Raw genomic sequence first — 17,983 nt, 5'->3', positions numbered from 1 at the left:
AGGGCGGGGGGGTTGGTCGGTGCCCGTGGGGGCGGACGACCTTTGCGTTGCCTAGGGCAGCACAAAACCTATATAGAACAATGGGTGTAGCCCAGGGATATGTACTAGGTCCTGTTCTATTTAATCTATATATAAGTGATATAACTAAAGGTTTGTTGGGTAAGGTATGTCATTTTGCTGATGACACAAAGGTATACAATGGGGTTGATATCCCAGGAGGTGGGAAGCATTATGATATTTACTTTGAACATTTTAAATGAGAGGTAGCAGTCTCATTTGAGTTGAATAGATTTGTGAAAAAAGGTGCAACCACATCACTAAGTTTCTTGTAATATACTGTAAAGATGAGAATCCATCAGGGCCAGAGCACTTGTGGATCTTAAGTTCCTTAATAGTTTGAAGTACTTTCTCAACAGTGTTGTGTGCTCCTGTAGTAGCAACTTTGGGAATACCTGGAAAACTCCGGACACGAACTTGAGGAAAACAAACTTTTTAGTAATCAGCGCTGAGTAACCTAGCAAGCAGGTCATACCAGCAAGCCAAGTAGCTTGAGAAAACATCTCACAGAGTATACATATTAGCAATTACTTCACAATACATATATTTCCTCTTTCACTTTTTGTAAATTCAAAAAACTTTCTAAGCAATTCAGAACATGACCTTGCTAGATAATTTATCTTCCGCTACAGATAGGAGTACCAGCTACAAGCTGGAACACCTTACTTCACAGTAAATAAGGGAGGGGGGGGGAAGTGAGCTGACAACCTTGTTTTTTGCTGTTAGAAATGTTAAAGTTTAAAGGGGAACTCTGCAATACTTGGGTGCTGCCACATTCCCAGCATCTGTTGATCATCTGTAATTTTGACAAGAAGAGTATTGTTCAAAAAGAAAGATGTCAGTTGCAGAAGCATCAATGGATTTGGTATACAGGTTTAGCAAGACGATGTTGGAATTCATCCAGGATATGTAAAGGTTTGAATGTATGTAAATTATATCTAGTTTTAGGAGAGAGGCTGCAGTGTTTAGGAACAAGGGAATTTTATTAGATTCCAATTTTATTTCCATGGGCATAAAATGTTTGACATGTCCACCCTATGTGACATTCTGCTTTATCAGGAAGACAAAGGTTAACATCCATGTAGATGCTGTCACCCTGTTGCCTCTTATGAGCAGTGGGTGACTGCTTGAACTGTCCAAAGGCCACATCCAACTCTTTTTCAAGACATTTGGTGTGAGACGCCTGTTCTTTTTTCCAGAGAAATGCATGCTGTATGCTATATTTTTGAATGACAGATTTATAGGCTTCTCAAAGTGTGGTGTAAGAGGAACACAAATGTTCATTAAGGCAGAAGTATTCAGCAGAGTGCAATGTAAGTCTTCCAAAATGTGGGCAAAAAGAGAGCAGAGAGTCATTATTCAGACTCCAAGGTGAAGAGCATGTGTTTTGCAGTAGTGAGCTCCACCGAATGAGAATAGGTCTGACCATGGAACACCAAGTACATACTCCGCAGTCTCATGTGCTCAGAAACAACACCCACAGCTTGCAGTAGGCTAGACTTTAATCTTGTATATGCTAGAAAATACCTCGCTTTGCTGCCCTCTCAAGACTGGGGACATTTGTAAATACTGGACAAGAACAGAAACAGAGGGCACACCAGCCTAGTGCATTATCCTCAAGGCTTCACTCTAATAATTGAAAAAATGTGGTAAGTATCATACTCACAAACCAACAGATGTGTCTCAGCTTACCACAATAACCGTAAGATCCAGAAAATGGGGCATGACGACTGATGGTACAGATGCAAAGAACCAACTGTCTGAGTCATTTCGAGGCTTTGCCTCTTCCTCAGAGCCATAAGCTCCCGATCCGGGGGACCATATTTGAATGATATGGGATAGGAGTAGTCAAAGGGACTTTGACCACTTTTTTTTATTATTAAACTGAAGCCGTGAGCATAACGCACTAAGCTGGTGCGTCCTCTGTTTCTTTTCTGTTTTTGTCCATGGAACACCAAGTGCAAGCTCAATCTTTCACTGCAAAAGAATAATTCCAGTTATCAGCATTTTATAAATGCGTTTGCCAGTGCCACTGGTCTTTGAATGAAGCACTAATGGAAGGATATGTGAGAAGCGTGTCTTTATACCACTTTTGTGGGTACTATGTTTACTTCAACCAAATAAAGATAGTTTGCGGATCTTTGCCAGTGCATTCTCTTTTTTTCTATAACATCGTATTGAATAAAGAGACTCTGCCAATAATTAGAACTTTGGAAAAGACTTGTAGATCCCAGCACTTTTTATGCCTCAACTTCAGCTTAAAGGTAAAAAACACTCCAATACATTTGTAGGCTCCCTGTCCCAAAACACCTTTGTCCTACTCCTCAGTAGCTCTAGGTTCCACCCATCCCTCAAATTTCCAGGTTGTAGAGCAGGGGTCTCCAAACTTTCTAAACAAATGGCCAGTTTACGTTCCTTCTAACTTTAGGAGGGCCAGACTGTGGTCATTGGGAGTAGAAAATGTTCCGGCATCAGTGGGCGTACACAATGCCTAATTTTTGCTGTCATTGGAAGGAATTGTGCCCCATTGTTGGTGTCATTAGCAGGAATTGTCCTCCATCGATGTCATTGGGAGGAAATTGTGCCCTTTTGTTGGTGTTAATGGGGGGGGAATTATGCCCCATTGTTGGTGTCAGTGGATAAAATATTGTCCCAAAAAAGTAAATAAAGAGCCGCATCCAGCCCCCAGGCTGCTGCACGAGGATCGAGGTAGCTGATCGGAGTGAGGGAGCGGCAAGAGCCGGTGAAGAGGAGGAGAACAGTGGAGAAGGAAGACAGCTGGTAGGTAAGAAAGAAGTTATAGTGAGAAAATTTCGAAATGCGTTGGGTACCCTAGGCTGACAAATCGACAATTAAGATGTTCTATTTGTAGGGTTTGAATATGAACAATTCAGGCTACCACTAGGAAGATTCTTAAGAAAGTGAGGGGATCTCAAACTCTGCAGGTTAATAATCCCATCCAGCCACAGTCCACAAAAGGGACACGCGCTATTTATGACCTCACGGTTTGGTCATATTTACCAGGTGAGAGCACAACTGGTGAAGGTGCACTCATGGTTGTCATAAATATGCAGAAGAGGTGAACCAAGCACAAGTCGTTTTCATCACTGTAAAGAGTGTGAAATCACAGATGAAATATGGACACTTAATTAATGGAATATTGCATTGATTTTGGCAAGGTTTTTGCAGATTATACATGTAATTTATGTATTTATCAGTGGAGCGCGACATCATTATATTTATTTTGATTTAGGATAAAAAGAAGATGCTACTGATTTTTAAGGCCCAGTGATATTTGTGCAAATGTTTATCAAATTGCTATTTTCACTAAGAAACACTAAAATCCTTATTTGCACACAAACGTAACATAACTTACAAACTTCCTGCTAAATTCCTACTAAGGTCTCGCTCATATGGGGTGTACTAAAGTGTATGTCCATGGAGGGCCATGTTTACCTGCATGGGGATGCATAGGTGTTCTGTGCAGGCAGTCCCATTCATGTCAATTGGGACCTAGAGGCTACAAGGACAGAACTAACATCTATGAGGGTGTAGGTGCATGGCCTCCAAACGCAGACAGTGCGAGTTCAGAGACATGCACCCACATGGATGTCAAGTTGGGAGCAGTGGCTGTGTCCATGCATCTGCTGTGTCCTAATTAGCATTAATGGGACGGCCTGTATGGGGATGCACAGAACACCTGTGCATCCCTGTGCAGCTAAGCATGACCTCACTGTAGTATGACCCACGTGAGCAAAATCTTAGGCAAAAATGTGCAGTTGAGTGGTGTTTCTGCTATCCGCCAACCACCCCCCATAAGCTTCAATAGACAGCGGAGGGGGGTGTTTACATGCTGCGGCCGTGATGCTTCGCTTCACGCCTGTAGCATAGTTGACCCAACTTGCAGTGATGCCATTTTCCGAATGCTGCACATTCAAGTCAATAGGGATGCAGCACAAAAGCCCCACAACAGCATGCAATGCACATGATTGCAGCACATTTGTCGCCAAAAATGGGGTTAAAACAGGTTGTGAGGTGGTGTGGAATTGCTTCCTCGCCGCCTGTCAGTAGCCTCTGGAGTGTGATCTGAATGTAGATCGGGCTTCAGCGACAATGGAGATTTAGACTAATGTTTAATCTACCCTTATTAGGTTTTTTATTTTTACAATTGTATTTTTTTTTTAATTTAGCTTTTTAAATTTTTTTACATAGTGTGTGTGTGGTGGGGGGTGGCTTTGGAGAGGCATCAGGGGTCTAAACAGACCCCTAATGTCTCTTTTTTTGAGACAGAGAAAGGGAATGAAGTGCATCTACTGTGATGAGAGTTTGTGCTGGGGGAGGGGGGGGGGGGGGGGGAATCACAAGCATTTTAGACAGGAGGGGAGGAAGCAACGAATGAGAGGTAGAGTGGCTTAGGCAAATAGTTTTGATCAGCGGCTTGTTAGCCAATAATCAGAGCTATTTTTTTGTTCAGCAGAGTCTGCTGAACATTTCTGCTATAATTTCATGGTCACTGAAGTGGCCAGGAGCTTATAGCAGCGGAGGAATATATGTCTGTACGTCGTAGTAGCCTGGCAGCAAAAGTGTTAAAGCATGATTCAACAAATCTCTTGCAAATCAAATGCAGGCAGATTTGCTCATGCCTAGCCTTTAAAGCAATAGTAAACTCTTAAAAATAAAATAATAAAAAAAAAAAAGTTACTTGCTGCAAGGGAATATCATAATGTGCTAGTATGGATCACATACTGGCACATTATGAAAGACTTACCTTGAAACAAAGCCCTCCAGTGGTGAACTGTCCCCTCTGTAAAGCCTTCCATCTTCACCCAGTCTTCCTTCCAGGTTGGAACACAACTCTGAAGGAACGGCATGGGTATGCCATTCCTTCAGAGCGCATGCGACGGTGATGTCACCAGCTGCTGCTCACTACAATATCTCCTAAACAGTACACGTTTAGGAGATATTCATTTTACCTATAGGTGACTTTACTACCACTTTAAGAAAAATGTCAGATGGAATGGTACAGTATACAGTACAGAATCAGCTTCCACTGCTCCGTCTGAGTGATCTCAATAGATAATTCAGCTGGATGAAGTTCCACCTCAACCTACATGGCATTGAATCTTCAGGCAATGATCTTGATAATTAGAGCTTGCTTTAGATTTCAAGCAATAAGCTACACGTCCCAAGAACCTTGTGGTCAAAAGTGGCTGCGAAAACATGACACATGACACCAGCTTGTATGTTGAAGGATCTGAAATAAAAGATTTTTACCTACCTGTAATTTTTTTTTCTCCTGTCAGGATGCAGTGGAGTAGGCTCCAATCCATCTCTATTATCCATAACACCCGGGGTTCTCTGCTTTGCAAGAGTAAATCTCTTCACAGCATAAATGGAGCTCTCTGATAATCATTGGTGTATCTCAAAATAAGGATTAGTCCTTAAAACAAAAATCCAGACCAATGTATATTCATCAATGACTCAATAGCAAATGTCATATTTGTTAAGTAATCCCAATAAAAGATTTTCTTGCTCATCATGTCAGTTTATTAAAGGCGGGATATATATGTAACTGTTGCTCACAGTTCCAAAGACCTCTCCCTAATTCTTTTGATGTAGTAACTTTAAAGCTAGGTTCACGTTGATGCGGTGCAGAATTTGCAGAGTTTTCTGTGCGAATTCCACACAGCATCAGAATCGCACCCCGTTCATGCGAACCAATGCAGGTGTGTATGTTAACAACACCCCGAAATCGGTCCGCAAAACATGGTGTGATGTGCAGAATTGGATTTCATAGGTGTGAATACGCGATCCGATTTTAGTGTGGACCCAAAAAGGGTCCTGCACCTTTTTGGTGCTGGTGCGGTGCGATTTTAGCCATATAAAATGTATGGCTCCAATCACATCGCACACAATTTGCATGCGATTTGCACAGGAATGTACTGCTGTTATTGTGCGAATCACATGCGATTTACCACACTGCATTAGTGTGAACCTAAAAGAAGTGTCCACTGACATTTTTATCCAAAGCCAGGATGGTTTCCAAGCCATTTATGTTAGATGCTTTAATAGTAAAATGCCAATCCCCGACCAGAGGTTGCATCCCCATGTTGATCACAACAGACTTTCCAGTAAACTTAGAGTGAAAACCTGTTCCATTATAATAAACATGAATCTAAACTAACGACACCAGTACTTGGTGTGAGTGCTGGTACAGTACTGCAGTTTTGTTAAAAGCATTATTATGAATGATCCCATAAAAGGCATACATATGTACACAGCTTTTTTTAAACTTTCTTTTAGGAGGTCCTCTAGGGCTGCAGTGTAGTCCAGGTTTGGCCACACGCTTGAAGCCCTACTCAGCGATACCTCCTGTTCATTTTTGATACAGAAAGGCTTTGGGACTGTCACTAGTGCTATCCTGTTGAATCTGTGTGGCGGTGGGGGACAATAGTGTTGTACCGCAGCGCCCTCCAGGGGGGACAGTCGGGTGGGCTTGCAGGGGGGGCCCTTGTGGGGGATTTGGTGATCTTGGGAGGGTCCTAGGGGACAGTGGGGAAGGGTTTTTGGTCACACATAAGTGATGCATTGTATTTTTATCTTATTTTTTGTGAATAAATATTTTGTATGAGGAAATAGCCTTATGGTGTGTACAGCCTCGTTTTTCTTTTTACATAGTAATTTGAATCTATCCTTAGACGGGGTTCCTCAAGACTGTACAAAGGTTGAGGAACACTGCTTTAGAACCTAAGTTTCAACAGCCATGTCAGGGCCCTATGACAGGAGGCCTGGCCTGTTTTAGGAGGCCAAGGCCCATCCACCAGTTATCTGTGTATGTTATGGGAAGGAATGTATGCGTCAGTCTGGTAAAGGGACCAGCTGAGAAGGTAAGGGGATCACTATACCTGGTTAAAAATCGCTATACCTGGCTAAAAACTTGTCCAGATTCTGTCGACTGGAGGCCATGAGGTTCACATCTGGTGTTCCCCATTTTTGACAGAGTAACAGGAAGATCTCATGGTGGAGGGACCACCTGAGTTAAGGTGTTGGTGATTAAGAAGGCTTCTTGACAATTTTCCACTCCTGGTATGGAGAGCTGGAATATGGTTGTCTGATGATCATGTTCTGTCAAAATGGGAATGTTGGAAAATTTTTATTCGATTATCAGCTGCAGCCAATTGGATACAGTGCTGCTCAGGGCAATCTAACAGGGGAGGAGTCTGTGCTGTCAGGATACAGTAGCACTGCAGGGAGGATTGCTCCATCCACCTCACTTGAGTGGATGGGGGAACCATCAGGTTTTGTTTTTACCAGCCTAGTGGCTGATCAAAGAAAAATGACCCATGTGTGGGCAGTCTAAGTGAGAGGATTCCCTCTAGAATACTCATGAAATGGATGTGGAATGAAAGGGCATTGGTGTGTCCAGCAAAGGATCTGCAATGCAAACACACTTTTTGCTTTCTCAGGGGAGATGGCAAGTGAGAGAGCATCAGTCAGAAGGCATAGCATAACTAATCCATCACCCAAGCAGCACCACTGTGTGGGGAAAAAACGCCCAATTATGAGAATTATGAATTTTCTCCACATGCATATACAAGACCCAATCACAAATACAGGAAAACCCTATCTTACTTTACCAATTCTGCAGGTTCCTGGAGGGGACCAAACTTCAACCGTCATGCCCCCCCCCCCCCCCCAAAGGGACTTAAAAGGTACGGTTGCCATAGGAACTAAACAGGACCCTGCGGCTAACTACACTAGCTGTCAAGGTGAACATCTGCATGCAAGAGTCACTGCCAGAGGCAAACACAACAGGCTGGCCCTGCTGCTGCGGGGTCCGGGTACAGTTCCCAAAATGTATATCAAGGGTAACTGATGCGAAAACTGCTAGTGAGCCCTGATACAATAAGCAGTTGGCTCTTAATAGAAGTGTCAGTTGAAATAGTGAAGAAAAATGTAAGAGGGTACACTGAGGGTGTTCCCAATATAGCTTTTGCCAGTATCCAATCACCTGAAGGTAGTGGCATATAACCCATGGTCTAGGACTGGCCTGTACTGTACAATTGGAATAAAGCTTTTGCCATTAAATATACTGTACTTTAATGATTTTAAATGTTTTCTTGAACACTGCTCCATATGCATCCTGAATCATGGGCATAATGAAGACCTGTACCAAGAAAATAAGGAGGCTGCTGTCAAGGATCTGGGTGTGACCAGAGGTGTGTGGATTGACACAGGGAAGTAACAGGCTTCAGGAATGATATAATAATATAAATTTATTATTAGCTACCTAAATATACAACGCAGAGTAGATAAACCAACCTTCCACTAATCTTAGTATGTGCAGAAACACAGGCGCAGTCAGGGCTGGAGAGGTGGAAGGGTCAGGCCGGCCATATGGTTCTGTTAACGACCGTCTGGTGGTACCCCTAGCAGTCCTCAGGACAGGATTCCCCAGGGCGCGGAGTCTAAGTCCCAGTCTGCTTATTCACCAGGGCCCCTGATGGTGGGGATGGACTTAGAGCAGACAGGAACTAGGTCGCGGCCCCTGAGGACACCTGCTCATGGTAGAGGGATCTGCCAGAGGTATATGCAGGGATGGCTGGATCTGTGCAGGATGGATGGATCATCTGTGTAGCGTAAGGCGTAGTCAGGCAGGCCAGGTCAGCAACATGCAGGCAGCGAGGTACCGAAGGAGCAGGCAGAGAATAGTCAGGGTCACAAGCTGGGTTCAGTAACTCACAGGCAGCGCGGTACAGAGGATTAGGCAGAGAATAGTCAGGGTCACAAGCCGGGTTCAGTAACTCACAGGCAGCACGGTACAGAGGATCAGGCAGAAGGATGGTCAGGCAAGCCAGGGGTTAAACAGGAGACTGTCAGGCACAATGCAGAGTCGGCAACAAATCAGATAGGCAGAGGAACAGCAACATGGGATACAAGGTACAGGGGCTCATGGGCAACATGGCACTGATCACAGGCCTGGTCATTCCTTAAATACACCTCCTGCAATCAGCCCCAGGTGTTGGCTGACTGCAGGAGTGAGCTTCTGGCTGCTGAGAGCACCTGCTGGTCAGCCCTGGTACTGCAGCCCACACGGCAGGTGAGTCCCACCACCAGTGCTGCGTCCATTCCTGACAGCTGCTATTGCTGTCCTTCTAAAATTAACAGTTGCCTGGCTGTTATCTTGATCTTTTCACTTCAATATCTTCCAATACTTTTGACTGAACTAGTATGTAGGCCATTAGCCAGGAGTCCTTTTTTGTGTCCCAGGTCAGCTTTTCAGATGGATCCAGACTGAACCACAATGTATGTTGATGGGTGGGCAGACAATTGGACATATGCCTGTTTACATACTCTTAAAAAAATTGGAAATGTTCTTTCCATTTTGCAACAGATGTCAGTTTATGTCATTTTTTTTAAGCAAGACAGATATACATATATATTTTTTTTTTTGTCCACCTATGACTTTTTCTTCATATAAGGAAGTCAGTTTTGTGATGGAACTGATGACATTTGTGTGAAAGGACCCCTAAAGCGCTGAAGTACATCAGGCAATGTGACAGCCAGGAACCTATAATTTTCCAGAGGAAAGGTCAGCAATGGCAGCCTCCATGTTTTTTTGCGTGACTGCAGGAGACTTCTCTAGACTTAATCTGTAACATACATGGAAATCAAATTTGTCAAAAAAAACAAGATCCCACTTTAGAAGCTGCCATTCGTGAAATGAAAACCAGGTATACATTTCAGGGGACTGTCTTTACTCACAGTGAAGCTTAATTATAGGTGGTGACATTTTAAAATGTTCACAACACCTTGATACCAAAGCTGGTGTTCCCAGGTTTTCTGCAAACATGGCTTTATTACAATTGGCCACTGGCAGGCCAATGCCTAGAGTGGCAAGGTGAGTGGCGGGCCACACCAAGCCTCAATATTTAGAGTGTAGTAAAATGTACTTACAAAATCTGCAGGGCATTAAATCATTATTTTCACCACTGTAAGTTTGCCCACTTACAAAGACATGAAGGGTCTATAAATTTTATCATAGGGGTCTTTTAAATGATAGACAGAATATCAACCAAAAATCCAGAAAAAAAACCCACATGATACAAATGATATAAATTGAGTTGCAGTTCAGTGAGTAAAATAAGTATTTGATCCCCTACCAACCAACCATAATTTTGGCTCCCACAGACTGTGCTCATGTGGTATACAAATTAGTCCTGTCAATTTAAGAAGGCGCTCCTAATGACAACTCGTTATGCGTATAAAAGAGACCTGTCCACAGAATCTATTTCTTCCATTCAAACCTCACCCCCATGGGCAAGACCAAAGAGTTGTCAAAGGGCGTCAGGAACAAGATTGTAGACTTGCACAAGGCTGGACCATCAGCAAGAAGCTTGGTGAGAAGGAGACAACTGTTGGAGCGATTGGTCACAGATAGAAGAAGAAGAAGTACAAAATAACCATCAATCACCATTGATCTGGCGCTCCACACCAGATTTCGCCTCATGGCGTAAGGGTGATCATGAGAAAAGTGAGGGATCAGCCCAGAACTATTCATGGAACTGCAATTCAATTTATAACATTTGTATCATGTGTTTTTCTGGATTTTTGGTTGATATTCTGTCTTTATTATTTAAAATACACCTATGATAAAAACAATTATAGAGTCTTCCTTTCTTTGTAAGTGGGCACACTTACAAAATCTGCAGGAGATCAAATAATTAATTTCCCCACTGTACTTTCATCTCCTCTTCTGTCAAATTCTTACCAAGGCCCATTCTGTGGCAAGGCTTAATTTAGCTTTAGAACAAGCCCTTGCTAATTTCTGGAGCTGTAGATACTGTGAAGAAATTCATCCTCAAGGTTACTAGCAGAAGCACTGAAGTCGTTCTTTCAGCATGGTGAGGTGAGCCGGCTTAGACAATTTGAGTTCTTCTACTGTGAATATTGAGAATAAACGGATTCACAGTGCCTGCAACTACAAAGATCAGTTAGACAGGCCATGTGCTAAAGCTCATTTACTGCTCGTTTAGGATATACAGTATTAAAAACAAGAAATGTAGTTTGCCTGATAAATTCTGATCACTTGTTCAGTGCAGTGCAGGAACCCAAACAAGCCGATGCCATTTACAATTGACCCATAAGTTAAATCATACTCAAGGTCTATCTTCTAGGAGACACTTTACTACAGTATGTACACTACCAGTGCTCTTCATACTTGATTTCCAAAGACCAATATAGCTGTCACGTAATGCAAAGCATGGGAAAAAAAAGGCACACTGTCTTAGTTTGTTTGTTTTTTTATTTAAAATGTACGTAAAAGTATTACATGAGATAGCGTTGGTTCTTTAAGTTCAGAAATATGTATCAGCATCTTACCATCCACACATTATCTTCATGTTTTACACCTTTAAAGGAAACCTGCATCTATGGGAATATGTAGGCTGCAATGGGTGAGCTTTTGTTTTTTTAAAAGCTGGTTGCTTGGCTGTCTCTGCCTTTGATATTTCATTTAACAAGCATGCACGAGATGATTCAGTGCTAAGCAGATCTCCAAGTCAGTGACTCAAAGTAGTAAAGTCATTGGATCAATAAAACAGCCAGGCAATAAGCATTTTGAGACCAACACTGGCAGCTTACACATAACCCTTAGAACAGGCTTCTTTCAAGCAAATTCTGCCTTTCTAGTTGTTGCTGAACTATTGTTACACTTCATTGTGCAACTGGAAGAGCTTGCTGGGAATTGTAGTTCAACAGTGTGTGGCGTGCTAAAAGTTTCTAAACCTTATTTAGCAAGAACACAAAGAGCATTGTAAAGCACTGGGGACTGTAGCAGAGATAAAGGAAATACAGTTTCTGTACCCAGTCACTAATGGGAGAAGGGGAAACATTTTTGTATATGACCTAAATGTCACAGATGTGGGAATAATAATTTCATTGATGAGTAGCTTATCAATGTGGGAAGATACTTGTACGGAAAATACAGATATGACTCTAGCAGGGCTTCAAACAGTTTTGATTTTCTGTTTTTTTATAGGATGGCAAAGTATATTTTCATATGTAATGCATGTACGGCTAGAGCAGGGATCTTCAAACTTTCTAAGCAAAGAGCCAGTTTACTGTCCTTCAGACTTTAGGGGGTCGGCCTGTGGCCAGTGGAAGAAAACAATGCCCCATCTTTGGTATTAGGGGAAGAAATCATTTGGTGTCGGTGGGAGGAATAGTGCCCCATTGTTGGTGGCAGTGGCAGGAATTATGCCCCATTGTTGGTATCAGTGGCAAGAATAATGCCACACAGGCCAGATAAAGCAAAGCAAAGAGCTGCATCTGGCTCCCAGGCCACAATTTGCTGATTACTGTGCTAGAGCTTGGACCTATGTGGATGGGTTTTGATTGCTTTGAGCAGGTTTTGCATTCCCATACAAGTCTGTGGAAATGCAAAACCTGCTGGAGGCAGGACAAAAGTTGTCAACTGCAGATCAATTGCAACTGTCAGTAAATTCATAATGGTCTCCAAAGCATCTTAAACTGACTCCATAATGTTGTCATTGGCACAAGCCCAAAGCCTGTTGGCACAAGCCCTACAGGTGGACAATATGGGTGTTAGAAAACCAACAAATTTAAGCTCCTTTTATCCTAAAGTATTATTTAGCCCTGGCTCACACCAATGTGGCTTTAAAGTCGCACTACTTTGCACAACTTCAAAGCTGACTATTCAGTGCGACAACATTGCGGTTTGCTGACAGTCTGTGCGACTTCATTTAACATCTGTCAATGAAAGTCACACAAAATAAGTGCAGGAACCGTTTCAGAGTTGCAACAATTTAAACGATTCCATGGCAGCTAATGGGGCGAGTCTTTGAACTCTCAAGTTGCATGACAAGTCGCACTGGTGTGAACCAGGGCTTAGAGTGTCTACTTACACAGCTTCTATTAGTTTTACGACTAAAGCAATGAGCAGAATTGTGTTTTAAGTACAGAAACAGCCAATGAAAGAAGCTTCGTACATCACTGGTAATCTCATCCATTGGGTTTTAGAGTAAAACTGAGATTTCAAGAGAAACTGAATTGTGAAAGCTGTGGTGAGAAAGGCACGCAGAGGGCAAAGGACTAGTCACAGCTTAAAGTTACACTAAACTCAGATTTAAAAAAGAAATTCTATTGAACAATGTATTCTTAATTAAAAAAAAAAAAATATTACTCTCAGTCCAATTTTCTTTCTTTTTTGCTTCTGTGATCTGACTTCCTGTTAGAGAGTGGCTACATTCATTCTTTATGGTCCCAGTGTATGTAGGGACATAGCCACCCTCTCTTGCTTGCCCCAGAGGCGTACTAGGGATCATGGGATGTATATTGTGCACATAGTAATGTACGTGATGGCAAATAATGTGTGCTGCTCGTTATAAATAAACGAAAGTAAGGGGGGGGGGGTCTCATGGAGGGTATTACAAGGAGGCAGAAACGGTTTAAATAAAAAATACATTCCAGAACCTTTAAGTAGTGGATGTGAATTTTGCAGTCATCTTTTAGTTCCTCGTGTCAGAGTCTCTAGTAAGACCAGCACAGACGTGACATCACCAAATTTCATAAGACTAGCAGTCAGAGGCAGTGCCTTGGCTCTCACACTGCAGATATACAGCTATGAGGCTGTAGGCACAGGAGTGCCTAGGCACACTCACATACAGGAAGTGAGCTGCTTTGTCCAATAGCAATGCAATGGACACATTGCAGACCTTCTTGCTTCAATATTGAGTCACTAACACAACACAAGTATGCCAACAATGGGTTTAGTCTGGGTCAGTGAGTCAAACCATTTAAACCAGAGGATCAGCATAAAAGCCAAGCAACTAGAATTTTCATAAGGAGGTCAGCAAAGGCAGCCATGTTTATTTCAGGAATGGTTTATGTTAACCTCCACTGATCTAGGGGTATGAACTTTAGAATCTTTTCTTGCAATATGAGGCAAGTCTGGTATGAATTTCCCTATGTGCCTACTTTAAAGAATTCATAATTATTTAAATGTTACAGTATGAAATATAAAAAAAAAAAAAAACACCTCACAATAATATGTTAAAGAACATCTGGGTAGAGAAAGCAAATCAGAGTTGTTACAGTTAGTTTGGGCAGTTTGGTTACAAACTTGGTAAAAATCACACACATACAGGGCACACATGCATCAATATCAGTACAAGAGTGCAGGAGGCACATGAAGGATCTGTACACAAAACATCTCATTGTGTCAATACTAATCTTATTGATAACCTTCATTTCTTTGCAAATTCTGATTCACAATTTCTGCTAATATTGAACTGAGCAATAATTTTAGGTCCGGTTATGGTTACTGTGGGATATCTGTATAGCAAATACACTATATGACCAAAAAGCATGAGGACACTTGAGCATCACAACTGCACTATATGGCCAAATGTGTGAGGACACCTGACCATCACACCTACTGTATGGTAAGGTGTCTTCTTACTTTTGGCCATATAGTGAAGGTGTGATGGTTAAGTGTCCTCATACTTTTGGTCATGTAGTGTACATCATCAGTATTATTATTATACAGTGTTTATATAGCGCCAAAAGGTTTGCTCAGCGCTGTATGTTAAAGTGGGGGGGACAGTACATGAGACAATATGGTGACAATACAATACACGAGGGGTTCGAGGGCCCTGCTCTTTTGAGCTTACAATCCAGGAGGGAGGGGGTAGAGGTACAGGAGGAAGTGGCTGAGGGGGATGGAGTGGTAGGAGGACGGCTGTTAGGTGAGGGTGGGGTAGGTTTGCCTGAAGAGATGGGTTTTCAGGGTGCGCCTGAAGGTGAGGAGGGTAGGTGACAGTCTGATGGATTGGGGTAGGGAGTTCCAGAGGATGGGGGAAGTCTTGGAGAAGTCCTGCAGTCAGGCGTTGGAGGAGACCAGGGAGCTAGAGAGTAGAAGGTCTTCTGAGGAGCGAAGGGCACGGGTAGGGTGGTATTTGGGTATCAGGTCAGTGAGGTAGTTTGGGGCAGCGTTATGAATAGCTTTGTATGTCAGAGTTAGTAATCTGAATTTAATGCGTTGGGCAATCGGGAGCCAGTGAAGGGATTGGCAGAGGGGGGTGGCAGAAGTGGAGCTGTTGGTGAGGTGGATGAGTCTGGCCGCTGAGTTCAGAATAGACTGGAGTGGGGATAGCGTGTGTTGGGGTAGGCCGGTGTGAAGGGAGTTGCAGTAGTCCAGGCGTGAGATAATAAAGGAGTGTACGAGTTGTTTAGTGGTGTCTGGGGTGAGGAAGATACGTATCTTGGAGATGTTGCGGAGGTGGAGCCTGCATGAATTTGATAGTGATTGGACATGAGGTGTGAAGGAAAGGTTTGAGTCCAGGGTGACACCTAGGACTTTGGCGTGTGGGGTGGTATTGATGGTGGTGTTGTTAGTTGTGATGGAGAGGATGGGGGCACGGGCTGGGGGGAAAACTAGGAGCTCGGTTTTGGAGAGGTTTAACTTGAGGAAATGGAGTGACATCCAGTCTGATATGTTGTTTAGGAGGTGGGTGATGCGGGCGGAGAGTGAGGGGGTGAGGTAAGGGGTGGAGAGGTATATTTGTGTGTCATCGGCATAGAGGTGATAGCTGAAGCCATGGGAGTGTATCAGTTTGCCAAGGGAGGAGGTGTAGATGGAGAAGAGAAGGGGTCCAAGGACAGAGCCTTGGGGGATCCCAACAGAGAGGGGGAGAGAGGGGGAGGTGACAGCGTTATAGGTAATGCTGAAGGAGCGTTGGGATAGGTAGGAGGAGAACCAGGAGAGAGCAGCATCGCTGATGCCAAGGGAGTGTAGTTTATTAAGGAGAAGGGGGTGGTCAACTGTGTCGAAGGCCGCGGAGAGGTCGAGGAGTAGGAGGACTGAGTAGTGGCCATTAGCTTTGGCGGTTAGCAGGTCATTAGTGATTTTAAGTAGGGCGGTTTCGGTGGAGTGTAGGGGACGGAAGCCAGACTGTAGTGGATCAAGGAGCTTGTTGTCAGTGAGGTGGGCGCTTAGGCGATTGTAGGGTATCTAGGGTCATTCAACTAGTAGTAAAGGTCTTGCTTTCTTACAGTGGTGGTCACAAGTTGTAGTCTTTGCTCATTTGTGAAAATGTCAAATCCTACTTTAAAATTAATACAAAATTACTGCTTAGCTTAAACACTGATCTTCTGAGTAACTTGACTGCCAAATCTGAAGTGGAGTAAAACAAAGCCTTCACACATCTTATGTTGGACATGTACAAGCAGATGTCTCAGTAAAAACACTGGGGTTTATTTACTAAAGATGGAGAGTGCAAAAGAAGGCTCACTTCTGCATAGAAACCAATCAGCATCTAAGCTCAGCAATAAAACCTGGAAGCTGATTGGTTTCTATGCAGAAGTGAGCCTGATTTTGTACTCTCCAGCTTTAGTAAATAAACCCCATTATGAGCAGTAGGAAATCTGCACATGTTTAAACAAGTCATTTGCCACCAAGACCCATCAAGATCAGCCCTCCTAATCAGCAGTGTGAAAAATGCTGCAATTTAAAAACTACCTTCATCTCCTGCACCATGTTACACCCGTATTTAGGATCGAACATGTAAAATAATGCAAAGTGGCTCCCTCCTCCCTCAAACTGCACCCCTTTCCCTTCTAACCAGTCTTCCATTCCTCTCTCCTGCAGTCACTGTCACTTTTAAAAATAGCACGGCTGTGTAGGGGTCAGCCGTGGTGATCTGTGAATGAATAAACTACAAGTCTCCTCTGGCACTGTTGCAGATGGACTTGTAGTTCTCAAAGGAACACGATTGCAGTAATCACCGCCCTCATAGTCCATTGATACTTCTGTGTAACTGAAAGCCTGTACTTCTGTAAGGGCAGAGCCTAGAGGATGCGAACCCACTATCCACTGATCACGGTTGCAGTACTTTGCAGGCGCCTGTAAAAAAAAAAAGCACTTGTTTTCTGCAAAATATGTGCATTTATTATTTTTTAAAAAGGTTCCGGTTTCTCCAGTCCCAAAGTCTTGAAGAAACTCACTATCTGTAGTATAATTATATGAAAACATGGGACCCGTTCAAGCTTTCGGACAAGACCCTTTGGTTTTCCACAGCACATGATCTCATATCTTAATAAAACATGCTGGGACTTTAGGAAACACTGTTCAAGATCTAGAGAAAGAACACCAGAACATTTGCAAAAGCTGCAGACATAGACAAAGAGCATGTGCTTCAACATACCATCACACATCCACACTTACCATTTCCCTTAGGCACTACCCCACTATCAGATAAAATGACTCCCCCCCCCCCCCCCCCTTCTCTGCTCCATCATCCAACACATTCACAAAGCTGAGGACTACTTGTGAAAATGGCTTTGTTAGCACTGACCTGAGCATTGCTCTCTGGGTAAACAGGACAGCAATATGCATTAGCCAATGTCCATCACAAACATGGCAATAGTTACAGTATGTATAGGTACATTTGTTAGTGACAGATGTTATTATGCAGTACTATTTAATTGGATTATTGATAGGCTGCATATACCTTCAAAATGTTAACCATTTCCTAACATCTCAATGGATACCATGCAAGTCACAGAAGCACACTGTTCAATTATTGACACCATTGGTTAGGATAATTGTGTTTGTTTTTTTTGTTTTTTTTAATCTATTATTCCTCTCTCTCCCAGATAAAACGGACCTCTACATCTTCTACAGAGCAGTCTTCTCCTTCTGACAGATGCGGAGACAGATTAAAAGAAGCTATGAAGAGAAAAAAAAGGGAGAGAAAAGAGGGCATTATCAAGAGGCAGAAAAATAAAAGCGCAGTGATTAAAGCTTTGGCGGCCAAAGATCATTAAGGTTATTAGCATTCAGCAGCAGTAAAGAAAATAGCAGTTAAGGAGGGCAAAAAATCCATAAACTTGACTGAGATACAAA

At 42.9% G+C, this 17,983-nt stretch overlaps 1 protein-coding gene across 1 annotated transcript in view; it reads right to left on the bottom strand.

Annotated features, from left to right (window-relative positions):
- Positions 1–11,344: 11,344 nt before the first annotated feature.
- SEPTIN6 (septin 6) overlaps positions 11,345–17,983 on the bottom strand; it is an 84,767-nt gene continuing 78,128 nt past the window's right edge. The window contains exon 10 of the mRNA XM_089684901.1: positions 11,345–17,806. Coding sequence (XP_089541027.1) covers positions 17,797–17,806 — 10 coding nt within the window. The 3' untranslated portion in view covers positions 11,345–17,796. The remainder of the gene's footprint in view (positions 17,807–17,983) is intronic.

Source organism: Staurois parvus, unplaced genomic scaffold (genome assembly GCF_062004578.1).
Source record: "Staurois parvus isolate SC_StPar_1 unplaced genomic scaffold, SC_StPar_1.0 ptg000361l, whole genome shotgun sequence".
Taxonomy (NCBI): domain Eukaryota; kingdom Metazoa; phylum Chordata; class Amphibia; order Anura; family Ranidae; genus Staurois; species Staurois parvus.
Note: the sequence above shows the minus strand (reverse complement) of the source record. Positions and strands in the feature narration are given on the sequence as shown.